Source organism: Alligator mississippiensis, chromosome 4, assembly GCF_030867095.1.
Source record: "Alligator mississippiensis isolate rAllMis1 chromosome 4, rAllMis1, whole genome shotgun sequence".
Classification (NCBI taxonomy): Eukaryota; Metazoa; Chordata; order Crocodylia; family Alligatoridae; genus Alligator; species Alligator mississippiensis.
Genome location: NC_081827.1, coordinates 122,982,787 through 122,995,034, shown reverse-complemented (window position 1 = coordinate 122,995,034; position 12,248 = coordinate 122,982,787). Strand labels below are relative to the sequence as shown.

The 12,248-nt window shown below is 40.8% G+C and overlaps 1 protein-coding gene across 9 annotated transcripts in view; it reads right to left on the bottom strand.

The window, feature by feature from the left end:
* Positions 1–12,248, bottom strand: part of PLEKHA5 (pleckstrin homology domain containing A5) — a 260,867-nt gene that overhangs the window by 33,477 nt on the left and 215,142 nt on the right. Inside the window, exon 15 of one of the 9 annotated variants that reach the window (XM_059726555.1) lies at positions 6,116–6,196. The exons of the other annotated variants lie outside the window; for them this stretch is intronic. Coding sequence (XP_059582538.1) covers positions 6,116–6,196 — 81 coding nt within the window. The remainder of the gene's footprint in view (positions 1–6,115; positions 6,197–12,248) is intronic. 9 annotated transcript variants of the gene reach the window in all.

Below are 12,248 nucleotides of genomic sequence, written 5' to 3'. Positions count from 1 at the left end.
GTACTTTTTTGTCCGCAAGCACTCCATTTGAAGGGCTGTATGTTTATTTTTGGTAGTGCCACAAGTGCGTATTTAGCACTAAAAAAGTAATGCCCATCCATAATCTTAGACTTTTTCTGGTATGACAGCTGCTCTGTACTCCTGATCATCTTGATGGCCCTTCTGTTTCTCTTTTAATTCTACTACATCCTTGTTGAGATATGCAGACAAGAACTGCAAACAGTATTTAAACTGTGGGTGCACCATGGACTTACAGAATGGCACGAGTACACTTTCCATTTTGTTTTCATCATCATCTTAATGATGGATGCCCTTCTTAATGGTGCTCAACTGGCTTTTTCGGTCACCACTGCACACTTAGCTGATATTTTTGGAATGACGCAAAATGAGTTGTAACACCTAGTTCACAGCCCAGCATTACGTAATATTGTTGAGGGTGTTTACCCACCTCACTCCCATGTACCTTACCTTTCACTTGTCAATGGTGAACTACACCTGCCACTTTTTTGTCCACTTATTTAGCTTTGTGAGACCTTTCTGCAGCTCCTCACCATCACTGTGAGATTCAAACTGAGATTTCTTTGTGCACTCCCTTTTCCAGGTCATTGATAAAAATGTTAAACAAAACTGGGACCAGCCCAAAGTCTGACTTTCATGCCACTGACCTTCCTCCATCCTGAAAAGTGACCATTTAGGTCCACCCTTTCCTTCCATTCTTTGAACCACCTCTCAACCCATGAAAGAACCTCTCTCCCAATCCTCTGGCAAGGTATATTTTTTAAGAAACTTTGGAGAGAGGTCTGGTCAAAAGCCTTTGGAAAATCCAAATAAATTATGTCAACTAGATTCCCCTTTGTCCACATGCTTGTTAACATACTAAAAAAACTCCAGCAGATAGGTGAGGAAGGATTTTCCCTTAAAAAAAAAAGACATGCTGACTCTTCCCCAGTGCCTATCATAGTTGTCCATTTCATTGATGATTTTATTCTTTATTATACATTTCAGCAACTTACCAGGGATAGAAATAACACTCACTGATCTGTAGGACCACCTCTGGAATCCTTTTTTGAGATGAGTCTTAGGATGGCAACCTACCAGTCCTCCTGCACAGAGGCCATTTGTAAAAAAAGGTTTCCTGCAATTGCCAATAGTGCTACAATATCCCATTTCAATTCTTTCAGGGCTTGCAGTTAAAAACTATTTGGTCCTGATAATTTATTAGTGTTAACTTTATCGATTTTGACGCAGTATGGAGATTTCTCCAACATACCCTTCAGTAAAAACTGATGCAAAAAGTTTATTTAGCTTCTCTGCTTTGGCCTTATCATCTCTGAGTGCACCTTTTATACTTAGGAACTGATCAGGGACGTGAACGGTTAACCAACTGTTTAACCGATCACCTCAGTGATAATCAGTTCTAGCTTACTGGTTATGGTTTAGCCTGGGACATAGCACAGTTTAGGAAGGGAGGGGGGGGAAGGGAAGCCCTGTGGTGCTGCAGCAGGAACCAGAAGGTGGCAGGGCAGGCAGGAGGAAGGGAAAGAGAGAGGAACAAGAGGGGAGGGGTAACTAATACTCAATAGCTACACTCTACGGATGGAAGAAGGGTGGGAGGGACGGAGAAAGGGGGAGAGAGAAGGGAGAACGGAGGAAGAGGGGTTGCCTGCTCCCTCCCTTGCAGCAGACCAGCAGCTGCAGTGGGCTGGTAAAGCCCATTGCTGGCTGCTGCCCTCCTCTCCCCTCCCTCCTTCGCTGCTACAGCTGGTCCCAGGAAGCTGTGCGCTGGGGCTTCCTGAGCTGTGGCAGGCAGCACAGCCCAGGAAGGCCTGGATGGCAGCAGCCAGCAAGGGGGTGCAGCCATTGGCACGAGCCTTCCTGGGGCCAGCTGCAGCAGCACAGAAGGGAGGGGGGGGTGGAGAGGCAGGTAGTACAGCCCTGCCAGGCAGGCAGTACAGCCCTGCCAGGCAGGCAGCCTCCTCCTCCCCTGCTGCAGCTGGTACTGGGAAACCGTGCATCAGTGGCTCAAGTTCCTTGTTGGTTGCTGCCCCCTGGGACTTCCTGGGCTGTGCTGCCTGCCAGGTGGGGCTGCTTTGACCCCTTCTCCCCGCACTGCTTGGGGCTGGTGAGTGCAGCCCCTCTTCCATGGCAGGGAGGAGCAGGGCAGGCACCGGGGCTTAACACCCCCTCCTCCCCCCTGGGGCTCAGCACAACACGCCCCGGCCTTCCTGACTTTACAGAGCCATGGGCTGGAGCCCAGTGCTGCTGCTGCGCCCGCCCCCATCCCTGCACCCAACCATTTAATTGTTTCATAGGTAAACATATATTTATTAAATTCTAGTCATCCCTAGAATTGAGCAGACTGAACAGTGCAGCAAAGCCGCCTGCCTGCTCCACAGAATAGGGATCCCAATCAGGGGAATGGGCTAAGGGGGCATTACCCCACTGGTTCCAGAGGGGGTAATGACTGGTCCAGCAGTGACAGGACCAGTGGGGCAATGCCCCTCTACCTTTCTCCTAACTGGGCAGTCCTTGGCCTAGGTAAGTGCAGAGAGCATTGCCTTGCTTCTTCACCCCGGTCCCAGACCAGACTGGGGGAGGGGAGCTTACAAGTATTCACTCTTGAGAAACTCTCACAGATCTTGCAGGCCGACACCTGGAAGATCTCTCTCAAGGAAGGGCATGTTTGCCCTGGCAGAAATTGAGCGAATGTTTGTACACTTGTCATTTCTACCAGGAGAACAGCTATTCTCCCAGGGGAAAAGTAATGCCTGTACATGGCCAAAGCTGCCTATGCATATTCAGTGATTTCTTCAGTTGTAACTGAGCTGCAACAAGTCTACATCCTTAGTAGTAGCAATGGTATGCTATGATTCAGCTTCATTAAACGCCAGGTAGGTAATTTAAAACTGTATTTTACATAATAAAACAGATGCAGCATTTCAAAAGAAGGAAAAAAAAAAAAAATCAGCTGCAGCCCGAATAAGAATATAAATATTTATAAATAGCAAGTTTAAAATCTAAGAGCCCAGAATCACGTTTAATTTGTGAGACTGGCGACCATGAGCAAACTGAGGTCCTTCTGTCTTCTAGAAAAGCAGAATACAAAGATCTGTTTTAAAACATGTTTCCAAATGTATCAAGAACAAACATATCCTGACGTTAGGCAGTCATGTCATCTCATTTCACCCAGATTTTATTCCTTCCCCTTTGGTGTCCACATTGTTCAACAAACTACTGTAAATCATTAATATTCAAATCCTTCGTGTTACTTAAAATAAGTAATATGCAGCTTAGTATTAGGAGCTGTTCCAAATGTTATGGCTTTTTAAAAAAAAGCCTACTCCATCAACAGGATCCCTGTTAGGTAACATAACATTTCTTACTTAACATGCAGAAAAGGCCAATTGGTCTAGAGATGGGCACAAGTTGTTAGACTAAAACTAAGCATTCCCCAGGTTTTTGGTTTTCTAAGTAAGCATTGATGGTATTGGTTAAATACATTGAGCCTGATTATTTCTAGCACAGCAAACAGCAGAGAATGGGAAGCTGCAGAGTAGATGAATTTAAATCACGAATTTTAATTTAAAATCAACAAGCAACTATACATAGCTTTTACATTAAATCTGGTACTTTTTTTTGCTAACAGGGAGGATGTAACAAATCTAGGCAACTGTAATACACACATTTACTCTGATGCCTTTTATTCAGATCCTTCGTTTATACATTTTATTATTAGAAATTGATGAATGATACTTACTTAGTAATTTTTTATTTAACTCATGAAGTAAGCTGAGTTACCTTTAAAGAGAACCTGACATTCATTAAAATACACGAAAATCAGTATTATTTATTTTTTCTAATTAAATAAAGCAATGTTAAATATGCTGGAGGGATTAGAACTGTTTATCAAAATAAGTTTCATATTTGAAACTTATTCATTAAAGAAACCTTCATCTGTACCTAGTCAATTAAACTAATTGTTACTGTTGACCATGTTCTTTAGCAGCTGGTAATTAGGTTATAGCACCTGAAACACAGCTTTAAATTAAAGACTGGAGAAGGAAAAACAAGCTTTTCTGCTTTTTCAATTCCCAATACATCTATGCACCGATGTACCTGCATAAAAACTGAAGCCGTCAGAAGCTAATTTATCAATTGAACAAACTGGTTTTGCCAGTGACTTCCCCCAGTTAAGTAGGACTTAAAAAAAAATGTTTGAAGAATATTTTTAAATTTAAACTATTCTAATTAATTAGTATCACTTTGGGTCCTACTCTAGCTTGCCATAATTCCAAAACTTCATTTTAAATAAAGTTATTGAAAAAAAAAGAAACGATACATGCAATTTAAAAGAAATCCTGTTTAAACCAACAACCCCTCCAACCCCCACCTTTTTTAAAAATCATTGCTATTTGTCTACCCTGGCAAGCTGGTTGATATTTTATTTCTTCCATCTGAATTTTCTACAGGAAACGTAGAATGGCTCACTGTGAAAAGTGACAGTCCCTTCTTTATGCAGTACACACTTTCCTTGGTACTAGCCTGCCAACTTCTCAAACACACAGCTCTGGAGGGACCATATCTCTAGTGACAAAAGTGTATTCAATGTTCATGACCCTTCACATTCATAGTTTTGCAGACAAGGATGTCAAAAGAAAGACGTTAATTCAATTGTGAAACAGTGTTTTTCATATCCGAAAATGGTCTTAAAAACTGAAATGGATTATTTTTAGCCAGCTGTACAACATCCTGAAAATTCTGATAATGTTTGTTGAAAGATTCACAGCAGTGGGGGGGCAGCTTTTTTTTTTTTTTTTAAACTAATTTATTTAAGGCCTGAAGGCACCCTCTCTCTCCCACTCCGATCCCAGAACCTTCCTTCAAGGTTCCATATTAAGACTTCCTTTTTGGCACATGTAGGTGGAAGGCATTTTCCTAGAAAGCTTGAATGCCTGTCAGTGTTTCAGTCAAGAGAGTCTCTAGAGTTTCAAAGCACTTAAGGGCAGTTAACAGAACGCGATATAATCTACACTGTAGAGTTGATTTATAATATGCTCATTTAAAGTAATATATACACACACATACACACATATCTCAGACCAACATTATAGTGAAATTGCATAAATTTCATCCGTCTATTCTGTGGAGTGAAATTAGTCTTTCTCCCTTTTAGTCAGACAACTTTATAACTATGCCCATGCTTGCCTAAGCTCCAAGTTTGAAGGAACTGAACAAATATATTCTCTTCTGTCTGGCAGTGAGACATTTTTATACCTCATTACCTGTCAAAACCTCATAAACATTTAGGTAAGAAAAACGATTGGTATGGCTCGGGCTATATTTTTCTTTAAAACAATAATGTTTGAGATACAATAGAAATTGTGCAGCAAAACTCACACGCACATAAAACCTGCAGTGCTGACAGATTTATATTGGCCATGCTCATAAGTCAGTGCAAGTATCAATACTGTGTCATATTTCCATTCAGCACATTTCCTTTTCTTGATGTCTCACCAGACCCATAACTGCCATGACTACATATTCTAGAAGTGTACACTCTGTTAGGTTTGCTGTGACTTTGTTAACAAACGCTGTATTTTGGATCTACAATCTCCAGATCAAAGCTAGTTTGATCTTTGTTTTCCTTCAAAAGCTAAAAGCTAAATAAGTGCAAACAAAACAATTGTAAATCCACTTCCTAGAATGTAAAAAAATGCCATAAATAACCAAGTAAACATCATTGGCATGCTTTTGTAATAATCAAAATAAAGAAGCATCTTTTAAAACTAATTGCATAGGACCATGCTAGACAAGTGCTGGAAGCTTGTTGGATACTTAACGAATTTACTGGACATCTAATAAGACATCAACTGGTATAAAATTCTAGACAAAGTTATCCAAAAGGGTACACACTTAATACTCAATGACAAACGTTCAGCAAAAGCCATGCTAACAATACTGCAGCATTTATTAAAGCATGGATGACTTGTGGTTTTCCAAAATAAATAAGAGAAACACCAATGTTATGGGTAAATCTGAGAAACAACCAAAAACTGTCACTGAAGAAAATTTTCGCAGATGGTAAAGCAATTTCATTCACTTTCCAAGACCTTACTTGCTGGTACAGTTGGGGTCTTAGCGCCGAGTTCTCAATCATAGTGTGAACCATGGTGATTAAAGGTTCATTCTCTTTCATCTATTTCAAATCAGGAGGAGCATACAGCAAACATCAGTTTACAGCATGGCTAGATTTGAAAGACGACACTGTAAATATAGCCTCTACTTTATTTTTTTTCTAATAATGCAGTAGTTTACATTTTATCCTATGCTTTTATTGTTTGCATCGTTTAACAAAATTAAATATTTGAAAAACTTATGTAACATCAAGTTCATATTGGCAAGACAACATCAGAAGATTTTAAACGTACGAATATTTCATAAAAGCTGCATTATTTCCATTGTGGTTCGTGTTACTAAATCAGTCTAATTACTTCAGATGTTTCACCAAAAAACCTGAAATTCCAACCGGTAAACATCAGGAAAAAATGGACAAAATATGGAGTGGCCAAACCATGTATGACACTTTAAAACGCAACCCCCCCCAGAAAAAACAAAAACCCAAACCAAAACAACCCCCCCCCCCCCAACAAAGCACCCAGATTTGCAATAATTTAAAGCACAAACAGAGGAACTAATACACTATAAGAAACTTCTAAATTCTTATCTGAAAAACCTGTTGATACAGTTTCTCAAGAGCAAAATGTTGGCTATATCCTTTCAATACACATTTTGAGAATCTAAGTCTTCACAAGCATTGAACTGAAGTTTATAATGGTCTATAGCAACGTTTCTCAACCAAGGACCCAACCCAAAAGTGGGTCACAAAATTATTTCTACAGGTCACTAGCCCGTGCCAGAAAAAAGCGTGAAAGTGAGGATTTCCCTTGCAGACTGGCAGCGTTCCAGCTTGCAAGTGGCTGCTGGGGGCATAGCCAGAACTGGCACCATGAGAAGGGTGCCGAGGCTGCAGCAAGGGAGGGAGGGGCAGGGCACTATGGGTTGCACACCAGCAGGGCCAGAGGGGTGTAGGTCAGGACAAGTTATTGATTTTGGCAAATGGGTCCCGGTAGGAAAAAGGTTGAGAACTACTGTCTATAGTAGCACTTCCCAACCCTAACATAAAGCAATTTTGCATCTTGTAGTGTTCTTTCTATATGATAATAAAGTGTGTGAGTGCATGCATACACACGCTCTTTATTATCATATTAGTTACTGTATTCACCCAGCTCCTTGTGTGTTTTTTTTTTTAAAACTGTCTCTGGCACAATTCAGCTAGGTTAGACATTTTCTGCCATGTCTGAATGATAAATATTAAGTGCTTATTGACATTAGTGCAATTGTCTAAAACAGATTCTGTGATCAATTAAGAAAGTGTTTGCAGAATTTGGCATTCACAATATTAATACATTAAAATATTAACAAATTTCTAAATAAATTTTCAATACAAAATATGAATACTTGTAGGTCATCTATTAAAAAATATGGCCTAAATTTTCTTATACCAGCATACTGGGAGAGTTCTTAAAATCTTAAAAAATTATACAGGATGCTTGGTCAAGCTGGCCAAGAAATATCTCCTTCTCATAAAAAACTTTGAATAGAGTAGAATTTTGTTTGGAAATATTCAGAAGTTTTTAGCTTTTTGTCCAAAACCACAGGCATGCATTTTGAAAGAGGTTTTTTTTTAGGATTGTGCAAAACAGCACAGTTTCATTTTGACTTCGGTTTTGCTGTTTCGAAGGGACAGTGTTCTGTTTCGCTGTTTCAAAGTACTGTTCTGTTTCATTTTGTCAAAACTGTTTCGCTGTTTTGACGCATTGCCCATAAGCTGTAATAGGGAAATCATGAAAATGCCTATAACTTTGGCATTTCTTGCCTGATTCAGATGAATACTGTAGGGATAGTAGTCCCTTCTGAGGGCATGATGCCTGTCAAGTTTCAAGGAGATAGCTAGAGGGGTTTATAGGAACCTGCACCTCAAACATTTCAAAGAAAAACTCATATCACTTCCTAGCAGTGGCAGCCTGCTGTCATCCCACACGCAGATCTGGCGAACCCACGCTCCCCAGGAGGGCTGCGGGGCCATGCCGGACTCTGTCCGGGGGGTGCAGGCCCCCAGATCTGGATGCAGGACGACAGCAGGCTGCTGCCGCTGGCTGGGAACAGCGCTCGGCGCAACCTGCACTGAGCACCAGGAAGACTGGTGCTGCTGCTAGCCCTAGCCAGCAGAGGCAGCCTGCTGTCATTCTGCATGTATATTTGAGGGCCCGCACCCCCTGGGAGGGCTGCTGTGCTGTGCCACTCTTCCTGGGGGAAGCGGGCCCCTGGACATGTGCATGGGATGACAACAGGCTGCTGCCACCGGCTAGAGCAGTGGCAGCATCTGAGTCTGCCCAGAGCACCCCATGTCAAGCGCCAGGAAGACTGGTGCTGCTGCTGGCTCCAGCCGGTAGTGGCAGCCTGCCATCATCCTGTGCACAGATCCAGGGACCTGCACTCCCTAGGAAGAGTCTGGCACAGCCCCGCAGCTCTCCCAGGGGGTTTGGGCCGCCAGATCTGCATGCACGATGACAGCATGCTGCCACTGCTGGCTGGGGCCATCCGCAGCACCAGTCTTCCCAGTGCAGGCTAGAATTCCATGAAAGGGAATTATTCTCAACTAGACTGCTCTTAATTCAGCTCTGCCTGGATGAACTAAACTCCTTCTATATTATTTACTTTTAGCTTAACACTACATCCAAAAATTCAACGTGAAGGTAACTGTTATTCAATAGCAATTTTAGTCTTTAATGCCCTTGAGGCTCAAATATAGGCAATTAAATATTGTGCATAGCACTACAAATTACTGATCAAAAAGCCTTCACAACAGAACCAAAATTATGATTTAATATCTCCCCCCCAAAAATATGGCTAACAAACGAATCAGATCTTTATTAATAGTTAGGCGGTGATATGACATGTGTTCCACCTCATTCTGCCACTTTTGTAAACATTAAGCCACCCACATACAATTACCTGCAAATATGGTGGTACCACGCGGACTGCTTCTGATTTTCCCCCTCATTTCCAAAAAATAATTATTTGTCAAATAAATCCAAATCCTCTTATACAGCAACAAAGAAAATATTTTACCCAGAGACAGTGCTGTAAACCACAGGGTGTTTTGTAGCTAGCATGGGCTAAAGGAGATAGAAAGGACATTTCTGTGGATCCTTTTGAACAAATGGTTTCCAGTGAACAATGGATCTGGACCAGGAGGGTCCTTCTAGTCTTATGTTCCATAACATAAGTATTTACACAGTGCAAGAGTCAGCAAACATTTTGGGCAGAGTGCCAAAAACACCCACAACCTTGATTTTTAAGATGTTGGTCTGCCAGTGGCAGATTGCCAGGGAGTTGCGAGGGACCCAATCCTTGCTGTGGAAGCACATCCCTGGCCCCTTTTCTGCCATCGACTCCAAGGCACACGTGCCAAGTAAAATGTCTTTGCATGCCACACTCTGGCACTCATGTCAGGAGTTGCCTACCCCAATATAATGTCTTTTATTTAAGGATTTCAGAGTTCTTTACAAACATTAATTGAGATGTTTTGCAAACATAAGCTGAAGTAAAAAATGAATTAGTCAGCTGCCTGATGTCACAAAGCAGGGGTGTCAAACATATGACCTGCAGGCTGGATCCAACCTGTGGAGCTGTGTCACATCTGGCTTGTAGGGTTCTTAGAAGGGCTGGGAGTTCAGGAGCGGGGTGAGTGGAATCCAACCACCGCTATCCAGGGTACAGAGCCCTGTAGAGGATGCGTGTCAGCCGCAAAGGGTGCGCATCAGTAGCATTAACCATCACTACTCCCTGCAGATGGTCACCCCTGAGGAATTCAGATCCAGCACTGGGGTGGCCAGGTGAGTTTGAGACCCCTGGCACAGAGCAAGCAACAAGAAAAATTCTGAGGAGAATCTACCAGTCCTACCTTTGAACTGCCTGTTATTTCCAATAGACAGCTCTATCTTCCTCCAAACTGGTTTATTTTTATTTTACTTTTTGTACTTGCTTTATATATTTCACTCAATGTTATAAAGCCAAGGAATACAGAGGAACACTGCTAATGTAACTAGACTTTGGTAAATGTCAAGGAACATCAACTGAGAGATTTTTTTTTCATTCCCTTCCCAAAAGATATTTATCTTTTTTCACTGCCCTCTTAAGCCACATTTTAATATTTTCTTCTGTTTAACAACTTTCTGCACTGGGAAGCTTTAACATCCATTGTGCTGAGGATATCACTGTTCCGGTCCACTTACTACCCCCTCAGTTACAAAGTTCTTCAGGATATCCAAACTACATCTTCCTCATTGAAAAGCCTATTGCTTCTTGTCCTGCCCTCTACAGACAAAGAAAAAGTTTATCACCATCATTCATGCATTTGAAGAACCATAACACTCCCTCAGTCTCATCTTCAAACTAAATGTTCCCAACTCTAAAACTCTAACCACTTTTACAGCTCTTCTTTGGCCTCTGCCCACTTCATTCACCTTGAAATTCAGTGCTTAAAACTGGACAGTACTCTGCGTGAAGCCTGACCTGGGCTCAATAGAGAGGAAAAGCTGCATGGATTTGCCTGTTAATATATTCTTGTGTGTTATTAGCTTTATTTTGCAATAATATTACACTCCTGATTCAATCATCTTGTGGTCTACTATAAACCTCAAATCCCTTTCTGCAGTACTGCAACTTAGGTAGTGTTTGTGCATTTAATCATCCATCTGAAATGTAGTACCTTGCACTTGTCCAAATTTCTTCCTGTTTATTTCATGCCATTTTCCTAATTCATCAAAGTCATTCTGAATCCTAGTTCTATACTCCAAAGTGCCTGCTACCCCATCCAGCTTAGTTTCATCTGTAACAATTCCATCCTACACAACTTTTTTTTGAAAATTCTGAAAAGTACTATACCCAGGACCAGCCCCTGGGGAACCCCACTCTATATTTCCTCCCAGTGTGACACTGATGATCCAACAAGTTATATATCCACATTACAATCGTTTCATCTAGAGCAGTGGTCCATGGTCTAGGGGGGTCCATGAAAGATTACTACAATCAATCAAAAGTAAGTGAATACACATACTTACAATTCAAAAGTGGTCCACACCTCTGTTTGAAATTTCTAAATGGGTCTGTACCTCCATTTGAAATTTCCAAACAGGTCCACAAATGAAAAAAAGGTTGAAAACCACTGATCTAGAATATATTTCCTTCACTTACTAGAATGCCATAAGAATCATTGCTTCCCCTCTATCCACAAAGCCATTCGCTCTCTCAGAGAAGGAAATCAGGTAAATCAAGGAACTATTTTTGCAATAAAATATTTATATCATATAGTCCTCACAAATCACTATCTGTGCATGTATACATGAATAAGGTTTTGCATCTAAGACAGAAATATTCTGTGCAGTCTCTATTACAAAGTACTACACTCCCTGCATCTAAGTAAGGGGATAAGAACGATAAAAGGATTTGAGTCCTTTTATGCTCCAAGAAGAGAGTTTAATGAAATTTATACTTGGAGATTACATGCAAGTTAAGAGAAGAAATCTGCAATTATATATTTTATATATATACTTCTCATGTAGCAACCCAAAGAGATTCAAGATCACTCAAGGTCACTAAAGTTGTTATAATAAGCAATTGTGGCCTGGAATTACACAACCACAATTTTATGTCAAGCATTAGGATTTTATGTCAAGCATTAGGATTAAAATAAGGGTAATTTTAATGGACTAATTAGCGAAGGGAAGAGTTGAGACACTGGCCATAAAGGTGTTTAAAGTAGATTACAGACTCCTCAGGGATTTATTTAGTACAGAGAACCTTTTGTACTAATGCAAAAGAAAGAGGAGGAAGAGGAATTGAGCAGATAACCCAAGACATGTATTCTACACCTGTGCTATATGATACAATGACTAGGGGATTTATACTTTACAATGATGCTACTGTCTTACTGTAAATGAGGGTCAGATCTTTCCTGTATCTATGGTTAAGGCTTCATCTATTTTTTTTTATATTTATGGTACAGGATATTAAATTCATTGATGGTATTTAATTTATAACAAAACCCAACAAACACAGAAATAAAGAAATACTTTTGCAAGCCACTGACTGATTAAAATTCCACAACAAATGCAATTCAATTG